Source organism: Clytia hemisphaerica, unplaced genomic scaffold, assembly GCF_902728285.1.
Source record: "Clytia hemisphaerica strain Z4C2 unplaced genomic scaffold, Clytia hemisphaerica genome assembly, whole genome shotgun sequence".
NCBI lineage: Eukaryota > Metazoa > Cnidaria > Hydrozoa > Leptothecata > Clytiidae > Clytia > Clytia hemisphaerica.
Window position 1 is genome coordinate 291,201 of NW_027104377.1, and position 14,104 is coordinate 305,304.

At 34.4% G+C, this 14,104-nt stretch overlaps 1 protein-coding gene across 2 annotated transcripts; it reads left to right on the forward strand.

Annotated features, from left to right (window-relative positions):
* The first annotated feature begins 83 nt into the window (after positions 1-83).
* Positions 84-10,828, forward strand: LOC136818919 (pre-mRNA-splicing factor CWC25 homolog). Of its 2 annotated transcripts, XM_067075162.1 has the most exons (12): positions 84-164; positions 633-805; positions 1,249-1,366; positions 1,664-1,819; positions 2,514-2,632; positions 4,581-5,043; positions 5,507-5,664; positions 6,417-6,485; positions 6,784-6,826; positions 9,117-9,178; positions 9,434-9,564; positions 9,751-10,828. In XM_067075162.1, exons 1-11 carry the CDS (start codon positions 147-149, stop codon positions 9,549-9,551), a joined length of 1,497 nt encoding a protein of 498 aa, XP_066931263.1. In that variant the 5' UTR covers positions 84-146; the 3' UTR covers positions 9,552-9,564; positions 9,751-10,828. The 2 variants fall into 2 exon arrangements, with proteins under 2 accessions (XP_066931263.1, XP_066931262.1); XM_067075161.1 differs by having other exon boundaries at positions 9,434-10,828.
* The last annotated feature ends 3,276 nt before the right edge of the window (positions 10,829-14,104 follow it).

Consider the following 14,104-nt stretch of genomic DNA (forward strand, 5'->3'; position numbering starts at 1 on the left):
TTTTAAACCTCTCTAGAATAACTAATTCTGAAACCTTCTGCTATTTAGCTATCTCTCTTTTTAAAATCAATACAATTCTTTTCAGATCTACATCAATAAAAAAAATAAATAAAGAAATTGAGGTGCTGGCTTAAACAACATTCAAAATGGGTGGTGGAGATTTGGTAAGTCTTATATATCAACCTGTGATTAAATTATTGTAAAAATCATTCACAGAGATATGCTTTCTCATTTTAGGTCATACAAATTTTTAGCGCCACTTGTTTCCTTATCAAGACATTTGCATCAATCCTTATAAAATGACCCTAAATTTATTCACCAACTCACTTTTTCTCATGAGACACAAAAAATTCTAGAAATTGACTCTGAATTATGTCATACATTCATTTTTTTAGATTATATTTCATATATACTTACAATAGGGGCAATAAGTTAGAGTAAATTTGGTTTTATAAATATATAAGATAAATAATTGAAAACAATAACTTCTAGTGGCACTAGACACTGTAGCTAGCAGCAAGTGACAATGAGTCCTAACCTAGGGTCTAACGAAAATGACCGATTGAAAAAGAATGTAATATCACAACTAACATTATTATAACATTCATTTTTTTATCTGTTTACTTTATCAGAACATGAAAAAGCATTTCCATCCTCTTACCATGGAGAACTTGGAGAGAGTTTGGAAAGCTGAAGAAAAGAAACGTCTAGAGGAGGAACGCATCGCTCAACTTCAATCAGAGTTACAGGAAGAGAGGCGGAGAGAGGAACTGCAAAGACAAGCTGTGGAGTCAGGTCTTGTCAAGTATGCGTATATTGGTATAATTTCATATTTATGAAGGGGCAACTTGAAAAAATTCATAAAATAGAAACATAAAACTTTAACAAGCCTGGATATCCATGCGGTAAACTTTTTTTTATTTTTGATGTTTTTGGTTTACCGCCTGAAAAGTGATTTGCATTACAATATCAGAAGGCAGCGCACGTGTTCTTTGTTGACTCAATTATTGAAAAATTTTCCAACCCTGGGTTTACAAACATCTAGGTTGACCAAGCTGCTAATCTGCTGATGTTGTTTTTCCTTTTTTTGACTTTTAGTCAAAAATTGACATGCAGTGTATCAAACGCCACGTGTGGGGGATATCAAAATTCATATAAACTCCGTGGACATTTTTCAGGATATTTTTCAGTAGTGTTCACCCAACCTCTAAACTAAGTTATAAAATCTAAAATTCGATTCCATTATAGAAAGAAGTCTGAAAAACTAGACTGGATGTACAGCGGATACAAAAAAGATGACGCAGATGATTATTTGCTTGGCAAACGAATCGAGGCTAAACACATGGAGCCTGAACAAGATACTACTGTAACTACCTAAAGTTCCAATTTATAAGCCTTGCAAAATTCTAAATGCTTGTTTATGTCTTATTTGTTGTAAAAAACATTAGTTAGTGTATTATTAAAGATATAGGAGATGCGCCTCTAATGTTGACAAAATAGAATTAACAGAAATATTTGTGCTCGTGCTGCGCAGGAGGAGAAAAAAGTTTTTTTTTGTTTGAAAATGCTTTGTTATCAAAGCCTTACGTTATTAATCGATGTTTTTAGTGAGTAATAATTTTTTTAAATTTCTGATTTTTTTTGATTTTTTTTCTTTTTTCAGAACATACCAGTGAAAGTGGAAGCAAAGATTTACCAGCCCAAAGCTTCTGATGTTTTGATGAAAGTGAAAGAAGACCCTTTGTTCCTGATCAAGAAACGTGAAGAAGAATCGCGTAAAGAGCTCGCAATGAACCCTCTCAAAATGCAAAAAATGAAGGTAAATTCGCCGTGTCAATTCAAGACAGCCTGAAGTCCATTTTTTCCATTTTGAGATGATTGACTTTAAAAGTTTCATTTGCTGATAATTAAGAAAGAAATAATATCAAGAGGCCATACTTTTGATATTAGGGAAGGGTATTATAGTTATCTTTCAGTGGTTAAAAAGAGGTTTTAATAGCTTGCTCCAGAGGCTCTAAAATGGCATTTATTGGACTTTTAAAGGCAGTATTGAATTTAACTTAAAATCTAAGCAAGTTTCAAGCCAAAATCGAGCTTTAATGCCTTAAGTCCATTAACCAGATGTGTTGAACTTAAGGGTACACATTTCATGTCAATGATTCAGAACCTAAGGCTGTTTATGGTTGATATTATGGAGCATTCTAAATTCTTTTTTTTTCAATTGCAAAATGCACCACTTTTCTATAAGAATTATGTGGATTTGAGACCATTTTTGAAAAGCGTGCATGCTGAAATAGGGGGTTATGGTCTTAAGTCAATTTTCGAAAAAATGGACTTAAGTCTGTTTTGAATTGACACGGCGAATTAGCCACTGAAACCAAACCTCGTATTGAACCTTTACCATCAAATCTTTGTCTCCTCAGAGTCTATTTTCCTCGAGGTCAGTCGTTTTCCTTCTTTATATATACCTATATCTCAGCTCTCTGATAACTGTTTTATTTCATATTTTTCAGGAGCTTTTGCAGCAACAAATCTCGAAGAAAGAGAAGAAGAAAAAGAAGGATAAAAAGAAGAGAAAATCTAAAACACACTCTTCATCTGATGATGAAGAAGACTCGCGATTGCGCAAGAGGTAAAATAAATTTGTATTTCCATATAATTTGTATTGTGTATATGATTTTTTGACTTTAGAAATTATCAGATAAGTCTGTCGGAAAACGATTTCAAGCAACTATTCTCTGCATTTTTTAAGGACCATTGCAGATTTACAGTCGAGCGTGTCTTACCCATTCTTCTACTCTTAGGTTCCTAATAAAAAGGGGGGGTTGGAAAATTTTCGAGATTTTAATAAACGGGGGGGGGGACCTAATTGCCGAGGGGTTTGAAATTGTACTTCTAAAAATAAGGTAAATATATGCTAAAATTAGGCTAATTAGAGAAAAATAAGGGGCCTTCTCTTTGACAGCTGAAAATAGCCATAAGCAAAAAGCTCGTACCCATGTCTATTTTTAGCTGTTAAAGCATAATAATTTGAGTTGAGTTCTTTTTCAGGACATGAAACTTGGATATTCAAAATCTACTCAAAATTCCGCTTCCACTGATATATAACATGATAGGGTTATTTTCAAGTTAATATTCCGGTTTTTTTGGATTTCGGCCTAAAAATGACCCATTTTTGGCCAAAAAAGTGATGAAACGCTAAAAATCATAAATGAGAAATATGTAATTATTTTCCTGAATTTGTAAGAAATATTATAATTTTAATGTAAAGTTGTCAGAAATACATACTAGAATGAGAAAAATAAACTTAGAAAGTTAAAACATGAGCTAAATCCTAAAAAAAAACCGGGTTTTTCCAAAATTAGTCTATGAAACATTTTGATCAAAAATGAGAAAATCCACCTTGCAGGACCTCTAGTTCATTGTAATTCTGCATTTTTGACTCTATTTTTTGCATATTCTGATATACTCTACCTATTTGAAGAATTTTCAAGCAAAGAAATCTCAATTCAAGTACAATTGACGAAAAGATAGGGGAATTTTGACATAGGCCCAAATTTTCCGTTACGGCGTGACAAAAACTAAAAAGGGCTACAGAAAATCTTGTGGGTTGATTTTTGAATTTCTATTTTAGGTTTCTGATTAACACTATATGGTTGATGTTTCATGGTGAAAATTAAGGCCTGATTCCACTCTTATAGATTTTCACAGGCTATTGAAAATTTTCCGTCACGGCGTGACAAAAACTCTGACCTAGTACTAGTCAGTGAAAAAATGGATTTGAAAGCCTCAAATCATAGATTAACCAGTCCAAGTCCTATAAAAAGTTGACTCAGCTTGCAAAAGAGGCCTTTTGGTAAGTTTTTTGAATCTATACCTGAAAAAAAAAACCCTGTAATAAGGACATCATTCCAAAGCAGTTTTTTCAGTACCGTAGCAGCAGGCTCAGATTTAGCCTATGTTGATTTTTCGGGAACATATGCATGTTATATATCAAATTGTCGGAAATTTTATGTAGATTTCAAAAATGGTTAAAAGTAGGGGTTAAAAATGAAGTCAATGAGAAGAAAATGCCAAACTTGATGATTTTTTCTCCTATTTTGGCCTGCGATTTTACAAAAACCTAAAAAATGCGATAAAAAATTTCTAAAGCGAGGTTAAGCTCTATTTTTTTTTGCTTTTTGCTACAAAATACCATAGCTTCCCATAAAAATAGGTTTTAGAGAAATTTGAAGACCTTCATTTTTTGACATTTTTAAAATTTTTGGGTACGAGCTTTTTGCTTATAGCTAAATATTCTTAAAAATTAATAAACGAGGGGCCCTAATAAGGTCAATTAGCAAGCGGGGGAGGGGCCGTTTATTTGGAACCTAAGATTAATATTATAACCATAAGCTTTTGAGAACTCTTTCCCACGAGCTTTTTTGAACTCTGAATTTTTGGGCATACTTCTACGATGTAAGCTTTTTTTTAGAGATGGTGCTAATTAAAATCTAATCATCTGTCCATGGAAGGGATTAAGCTCTTCAGAAATATTTTCTTCAAATTCATTTAAAATGAGAAGATACTTCCTTGTTTAGGAATAACCATCGAAGCGATCGTCACGACAATGAAGTTCCTTCACGACGTGATCGCTCGAGATCGCCCAGACGGGACGACCGTCGTAGAGATCGCTCGAACGAAAGGCCGCAAGAGAGAAGGGGACCAAGACATAGAGCTAGTCCAGAGAGAAGGAATGAAGGGCGTAGAAAAAGCCCTGAGAGAAGAGAACCGAGACGCAGAGCTAGTCCTGAACGGAACAGCAACCGTAGGGAAAGTCCCAATAGAAACGACAAGCGTAGGGAAAGTCCCGATAGAAACGACAAGCGTAGGGAAAGTCCCGATAGGAATCAAAGACGGAAGGAAAGCCCTGGTCTACGCAGAAAACACCAAGAGCGTCAGCTAGACAGAAATGAACGCGAGAGAAAGAGGAGAGATGATAGTAGTGATAGGGAAGATACCAAAAGGAGACACAATGACAGGATACAAGAAAAGAGGGTTAGAGTAAGTTTTAATGTTAGGGTTTACTTGGTGTAAACTGTATTTTGGGTTTCAAAATCTTTCCATCATGAAAATTGGATCGGTCGTAAATGTCATACTTCAGTTTGTAAACTATTAAAAATTTCATTAAGAATCAACTAATTGTTTATTTTCACCTCTAAAATAAAGTAAAATAGGTCAAAAATTAAAGCCGTTTTTGGATAAGAAATTAGAAATTTTGGCCCATTTATCACCAGCCTAATAAGATAATGTATTCAAAAGCCTTAAAATGAATAAAATATTTTTTTAAAAGAATGACAATTTGAACGTACATAAATGATTAAAATGAATAACTTTGATAAAGAGTACCTTTAAATGGTTGATTTAGTTCGCTAAGGATTAAATTAATTATGCAGTTTCACTCTCCAAATTTAAGTTTGGCTTACCTCTTAAAGATATTGAACCTTTATACCTTTTGACTTTCAAGGCACGACACGATTCTACCTTAAGTGAAGAAAGGGAACCACAACGTACCAAACCACAACGTACCAACAATGAACGTGATAATAAACGACGTCACAATTCCAGTAGTCCTGAACCTTCTCGTCAAAAGAATAAAAAGAAAACAAGCAAACGTCGTAAAAGGTTTGGTTTTGTTTATTTTAGTCTCTCAGACACAATGGAAGGGGTGTGCTTGGATACGCTTTTTATAAGAATAGTGTACTTTGGGGTGAGGGGTGAGGGTCAAGTATTCTTAAGAAATTGCCAAAATTGAGGGTGAATTATTCTTAACGTATTCTTACTTTTTTAGACTTGACTTTTTTACAAACATGATAAATGATCAATTTGAGAGTTTTGGACTTTTGAGTGAACATTTGGGTTAAAATTACATTTCTTCCTCAAAACTTCTTTTTATCTCTAACAAAGGAAGTAATTCGTTCTGTTAACCAAATACAAAATGACTGCATTCTTATGAAATTCTGTGAAATTAACCTTAGAGGGTATTCTTAGGGTATTGTTACGATTTGGCCAATTTTCACCCTGATATATAGAACATATTCTTATTAAAAAAACGCGTGTATAACATTTACACCTGAACATTATAATTGTTAACCCCCGAACAAAGGAAATGATTCTCGAACAAGGAATTGTATAGTCTCGGAGAAGGAGAAATCCTACGAGAGCAAATATCCTTTTGTAAAAGGTCAGTTTTCTGGTATAGAGCACTTTGTACCTCTCATACAGAATTACGTTTTAGATGTGAAAAGGCTAAACAAAACAAGTAAAAATTCCCTGCAAACGAGATTATTGATCAAAATAAAAACGTCTTAACAAATATAATTGTTGAGTTTCATTTTTAAAGCACCTGATTTCACTTCGTTTTATTTTCCTTCCAGTTCAAGCAGTGATGACAGTAGTAACGATGAGATGGAACGCAAACGGCAAGAAATGATGCAAAATGCTAAGTAATGCTTGCCCTCTGCGTGTATGGATCATTTCCCAAAACGTTTAACCAATCAATCTTTTCAAGAATGCAAACGCGAGCCTTGTAAATCATTGATTTCTCATTAATAACCAAAAAGATCAAATAAATTAGTTAGGTTTTCAACCTCCCAAATAATATTCAAACATAAAGAAGAATAAAGGCTACCTACTCCAAAGCTCAGTTTTTTTGGCAAATCTTCATAAAGGCTCGTCACTAGCACTAGGACCCAAAGTAGCTGTAATTAGCCTTAATTTATAAATTCATTGTTTTCTTTTTAGAGTCAGAAATGAACAACGAGAAGACAGTATGAAAATGTTAAAGGTAGGATTTCATAAAAAATAGTGATCTAATTCCTTGATACAAATTACAAAGTTACACCGTAAAATGGTGTCCCACTCAGGCTTAAAAAATCGTGATCTAACACGATTTTGCGAGATTCATGTTTATTAAATAGGGAAAAATTCGCGAAACAACGAAATGAAATCTTGTGAATCAAAATTACCCTCAAACAGAGCAAGTTTACACCCCTCCCCCCCCTGGGACAAGGTAAATTTTGTAGATCCTTCATCCCACATCCTATATCATTGATTTTAAAGCCCGAAGGGCTAGAGCTCAATCTCCAACCTTTCTCAGGCAAGAAAAAGTGAAGCCTTATTTTGACGACAGATTGAATCTAGCAATTCATTTGTTTACGATTGATATTTTTTTCGAAAATTAACGGTAAATTTTAGTTTCAATCTGTCATTTGTGTAAAAACCAGGCGAGCCGCTCAAGGCCGCGCAACTTTGGTAGGATTTGTTGGCTTCAAATCCTACCAAGGAGATTGACTTCTAGCCCTTCGGGCTTATATTTCATTGTCCTATATCCTTCACTAACCCTGGGACACTATATCCTCCACCCCATGTACAAACCTTTTCTAGAAGAGCCTAATCTTAGACCCACTCCTCTTAAGGTGGGAGTCACATGAAAAATTGAGAAAGTTGATTTTTTACTTTTTCCTGTATAACTTTTGAACTGGAATAGATTTTTAAATGAAATTTTCTACAGAGGTAACTTAACAATAGATGATTTCAAAAATGTAAAAAAAAGTCTAAAAATAGCCAAGACGGGGGTAAAATCAGCCAGGGGGTAATGTACTGTGAAAATATTGTGTCAACGTTTTAGAAAGTTCTACAAAACCTATCAAAACAAATTTTTTTGCAGCTTGTTAATATTTGGATAAGGAGTGTTATGAATGGAATTTTTTTTTGAAATTTCATTCCAGGGGGTCTGGAAACTAAAAAATGCATTTTTTGAATTTAGAAATCAAAAAAGTATTTTTTCAAAAATGTAATCCATTCATAACACTCTAGACCATAAATTGAATTTCTCCTGAAAATTTCAAGTTCATAGCACTTGTCAATCCTGAGAAAATGTTGCCAAGGTGTGCGAAAACCCCCTGAAAAGTAAAGTCAGAAGTAGATTATATCTCTATTTCTCTGTAATAAATCAACCGTTTTACAAAATTTTTTTGCTGTTTGACTAAAATGGACTGTAGTTCTACTTTATATACTTTAAAAAAGGCTTTGAAATATCAAAATAGTCCAGAAATTCCAAATTATCACTTTCACGTGATGTGCGCCAATCCTTAAAATTTTGCGCCAAACTCCACGTCAACATTGATTTAAGTCAATTTAAATGTGTTTTCACAACAAAAACCATATTTCCAATGTAATAGATCATCCTAGCATATTTTCCCCACAGATTCTGCCAGTTAAAGGTTAATCTAAAGTTGATCTGTTGTGATACAAGAATCCACTTGGCTGCTTTGACATCTAGCCGTGCACGACGATTTCTTCGACTTTGTGAATGTAAATAATCCAGCCAGAGGGCGGAGGGCAGGGAGCGCCCCAAACCTTCAATAATTTATCACATACAATTGTTAAACCAGCCTCCAGGCTTTCAATTCCTTTAACACTTGGATCTTTAAAAAGATACATCATTGAATATGCCTTTGGTCTTCGACCTTGCAATAAGTTTTTCGGTGTCGTCAAACTAAGTTCATATCGAAAACGTTGAGTTTGAGAATCAAGTCTTTGGTTTCACCTAGCTGAAGCTTTCTTAGTTGAGAAGAATGACATTAAAGAGCTAAAAATGTCATCAGTAAATCCGACATTTCCAAATTAAAGCAGTTTTCATAGTCAAAATCACTGCTGACAGCCTCCAAAATTTGTATGTTTTTAAAAATATCATTTCTTTGGTTACCATCTTTGATTACGTCATATTAAGAAATCCCGCGAAAAAAAGGCGGTATTGATTTAGACGCCCGAAAAGGGCGTAAAAAGATCTTTCATTTGGTATGTCATGATCCTATGTTTAGATCAGCCATAAAGAAATCGGGCCCTAGCAACGGGTATGATTTTTCGTTGCTAAGGAAAATACTTTAGACCATGGTCTAGAAAAAACCTTATATCTCAGGAAATATAAATGCTACGGCCTTAAAATTTTCAGAGTGTGTTCAGAAAGGATATAGGGTCATAAAACGCGCAAAAAATCGAAATCGATAATTTTTTCACCAAATCTCAAAACTTCATGTGACTCCCACCTTAACGATTTTGTTTCTTGCTTTTAGATTGATCGGCTGAAAGAAGCAGCAGAAAAAGCAGCACGAAAAGGAAAGGCTGATTTCATTCAGTACGTTAACAAATTTGTGATATTTGTAACATGATATCAGTTGATATAAACTACAATTTGTCACTTTCCATAAAATTTTCGCTACGATTACAGCTCACAAATCAGCCTCTTTCTCATCTAATTTCTTTCATTATCCCGAGGGTTTTGGCCAAATTTCAGATTTTAGATATTCCACGAGGACTAAATTTCGTGAAAAGAAAATCCTTAAAAATTAATCCCCACGAAATTAAGTCTAACAATGTTTCGTTATTTTAGGGACATGACGTTGGATTCTATATCGTCCAGTTCAACCAGTGTTGAAGATCGAATCAAACGTGGTATATTCTCCAAACAAAGGACTAAATCTGCTATGGATAAATTCATGAAGCGGTGACGGAAATCTGCAGGTTTGTCATTACATTTACACTGCTTTTACGGAGCATTCTATCGAACGGAAATTGAGAAAGTTATTAGTATGTGGTTTGTGGGTTAAGTCATTGTTCTGATGACATACGGAGAATAGAATGATACAAGCCAAATCAGCTGTGGTTAGAAACCGACTGCTAACTATCTGTTCGTTTACTAAAACTCAGCGTCCGGCGAAGGTTGGTTAAAGAACAACGTCGAATCTCTTTCAAACCATTGGCACCATTGTAAGGCGTCAGGGAGTCCTCGTCTAAACTGGAGTCTTTCGAATCGACTGTCAAAAATTTATTGTTCTTTTTCGACGTTCCGTTACTCTCGGTTGAAGACGTACGTAATCTACCGAAAATTGACCCTCGCTTGAATGGAGACCTCTTTAAGGGCGCTTTGACGTCGTCCACATTGCAAATCGGTGGCCGCGTCGGATGTTGGGGCCCTTGAGCCAAACATCGGATATATTTGACGTAGACATGAAGAGATAAAACGATCGCTGCTAACAGTCCGAGTGTGATCGGTAGGTAATAATTGGATAAAAGTTTGCCGAATGAGACGATAAGCGTTGCGATTGGAATGGCAAATGAAAAGGAGTTGACGATTTCGTTGTGATTAGATTTTTTCATGATTTTTCTGACTTTTTCAAAAAATTTTACCACCGTCTTTCTCGTTTCCTTTGACTGTACTGACTGACGCTATCTTCTACAATATGCAATCGTCGAAAGATTTCTAGCAAGAAATAAGCTGTTGTTTATCATTTGTGTTGACAACAAACAGACAAAAATATGTTCTTCGGCAAGCAAAAGACTGTGAAAATGACCAGTTCAACAACTTTCAACCTACCCACATGAGAATAGTCTAGCTTTCTGTTTATTTTCCCAATGTTTATTATTATATGGGATTCAAAAGAATTGGACTCTTTAATGCAAACAAGAAATCGAAGATATTTATTGATTATCATCTCAAAATAGGTTGGTTGGTTCTTATTTATTTGTCTTATTGTCGTCACTATTTTTTAGAAAATTCACATTATTATTGACGTTCATAAAAACATCTGTGAAAGGTCTCTATGGACTTGTATTATATATTTTATATTTTAATCCAATACAGAACTTTTTAAAGATGAATTTTGGGAATTTAAATGAACTCAAATAAATAGGTTATTTTGATTAACTTTAGGTCCCTTTTTATTTTCAAAAGACTATCAATAAATATGGTAAATAATTTAAAGGTAAATATGAATGGAGAACGGTTGGTATAGTGATGTCATCTTTCATTTCATCTTAACCAACTTATTTCGCCCACCTTCAGGAATAAACCTCCAATCTTCAACCATCGCCCTTCTCCCAATATCCTAATGCATCTTAGATATCATATCACTTTTGGCTGCTTTTGGCTGAACTTTGCTTTTTGGACCTACCCCAGTAGGGTGGAGGTCCTATAAATTAACCTCTGTCCGTTCGTCCGTCCGTCCGTTCGTTACCAACTTTTCTCGAGATTGAACCATATGAATCTTTTGATTTTTGGTACAACGGTGCAAAATGGTGGTGGCTAAAATGTGACGGAGCCCGATTTTAGAATAAAAAAAATTTGGGCAAATTTGTGCCAAAAAACGGCTAAAAAACGGGTTTTTTGGACTTTGTGAAAAATTGGATCATTAATTTTTCCTGATTTTTTGCATGAAAGTAGGGAGGAAGCCTATCATAGGTAAAAGATGGCTCAAGCTGATTTTTGCAAAAAAAAAAATTTTGGCCTCAAAAAACGCACGTTTATCTATAAGAATCACTATTAATAAGCATAAATCAATGTTTTTAGTCAAATTACTCAATTTTTTTATGAGATAGAAGTTTTTTTTGCTCATGAAGGTTTACTTTTGAAGAATATGTGTCTTTAGACATAAAATTTTTGGTTTCTTGCGTGTTTTTATAGAAAAACTGGCCAAATTCGATATTTTTTTATAAGCACATTATCAATTACTTAGGTATTAGCTTTTCTCGAGATTGGCTCTTTCATTCTTTATGATTTTTTGCACAAAGATGCATAACTATAAACCCTCGAATGTGACGGAGCTCGATTTTTGGAAAAAAGATTTTGGGGTAAATTTCAGCTAAAAAACGGCTAGAAAAAGGGTTTTTTGGACTTTGCGAATGATTGGATCATTGTTTTTTTCTGATTTTTTGCATGAAAGTAGGTAAAAGATGGCTCAAGCAGATTTTTATAAAAAAAACAATTTTTCAACTCAAAAAACGCATCTTTATCTATAAGAATCACTATTAATAAGCATACATCAATGTTCTTAGCAAAATTACTCAATTTTTTGATGAGATAGATGTTTCTTTTGCTCACGAAGTCTTGAATATGAAAGAATATTTCAAGAGCATGAAATTTTGGTTTCTAAACGTTTTTTTTATAAGAAACAAACGACTAATTTTAATAGATCGTCACTATTTGTGTTCTGAATAATTGTTTAACGGTCATGATCACGTAGATATCAATTATATATGTGTTAAATGCATAACCAGGTAGTTCCATAAAAGTATCACTTGTTGATAATTTTTTTGACACCATTTTTTCCAATAGTCCAGTGAAGTAGACTAGGAGCGTTTGGCGAGGTCGCCATTTTGAGAGAAAATGTTGAAAATCCAAAAATCAATAAAACTACTTGGATTTGAGAGATATAATCAAAAATGAGAAACAAACATTCAAAAACATATTTGCAATCCCTTATTCTCAAATAAAAACATTGCTTCATACTGTTTTTACCTTGGGCTCTTCCAGAAAAAGTCCGTTCATGGGGGGTGGAGGATGAATTGTCCAGGGGTATTGAAAAAATACCAAAAAATTGCAATGTCCAGGGGGTAAATTTTAATGTCCAGGGGTAATTTTTTGTGTTCACGGGGTTGATTTAATGTTTGTCCAGGGGTATAACCCGTGTCCAGGGGGTCAAAAATCAAAATGTCCAGGGGTAAATCATGAAAAAAATAATATATCCTCCACCCCCATGAACGGATTTTTTCTGGAAGAGCCCCTTCCAAAAACAACTAAAATCTGGCGGACTGTTTTAAAGCATATTACCATATACTACCGGGCCACTTAATCGCGCCATCCAGTCTATAGAAAAAGCTTTAAGTGGACCCCGGAAAAGTTTAGAAACATGCAAAAAAGATTTAAGGCTCAAAAGGCCGATTTCTTAAGAAAGATTGAGGCTGATTGGTAAAACTAGTTTCTTAAAAAAAAACCCGTGTATTTTAGGCCTTCATCAAAGGGCTGTAACTTTTTATCTGAGAAAGATACGAGAAATCTGAATACAGATTTGAAAACAGCAATATTCAAATATGCTAAAAAATCAACTCATGATTTTTAAAACGCTAGAAGGTAAATTTTTAACTTTTCAAAAATTTATCCTTTAGACTATTGACTAATCTCCTTTGAAATATCTTTCCAGCGGTGTATAACTTTCTAACATAGCATAAATAGGTGCTCTCGATAGTCGTATAGAAAAACCTAATAGTCAGGTAGAATTAGTTGAAATTTTACCACACCCCGGACAAAATTGCCATCAAGCTGAAAATTGGCACAGACGTTCTTTAGGGTATACTGAGTTACCAAAAAAAAGCCCCATCAATCCGGATAGGGAAAACCACTTTTTCGGACAGTTTAAAACCGGACATGTCCGGAAATTATGTCCTAGAAAATTTGCTTACAAGAAGTTATGGAAATAAACACAGAAAAATTTATGAGTATCAGAAAAAACCCTACTGTCCAATTATTTTTGAATTATGTAGTAGTATTCCCTATTCTCAATGGCAGCGAATCTCCTTCCAGCTTCAAGCCATGTGTTTTTAGACCACAATGCCGTGCATAATATATTGATAATTTTGGAATCATTACTACTGAGAAACAAGCTCCCCCCTCCCCCCTTACTACAATGCTGATGGGTTAGTCAGCCACTGCAATTTTTCGGCTGGAATACGCACCCAGCATTGTAGTAGGGGGGAAGGGGGGGGGAAACCTGGTTGAATGAACTTGATTTTTAGAAAATTATCATATATTATGCACAGTATTGCAGCTCCTGAGTGCCGGGTAGTAATTTTCTATACGGTTTTTCTGCTCCTCAACATCCAGTTTAAGGAATGAAGAGGTAAATAGCGTTTAAGGGGGCTTTTGAATTAGGGGTCCTAAAAGAGCTCGGGTAAGGAATTACTATTGAGAAGCCATTTTATGTCAGTAACATCAGTCCATATCTTTTTATCTTAGCCACCATGGAAATGTCTTGAAACTTGGTAAATATACTCAAAAGAAGTAAGTAGTAAAACAAAAAACTTCCAAAAATGTTTTCCAGGGGCTCGCAAGGAGAAAAACGGGTAAATAAAGCCGTTTTTGCCTATTTTTGGTCTATTTGACCCTCTTTAACAAATTACACGCTTTAAAATACTCAAAAACTCGACAAAAAAAATTGAAAATGTTAAAAACTTAATCGAAATCATTAAACGTTCCATGTGGTAAAAATGCTCTATTTTTACCTACACA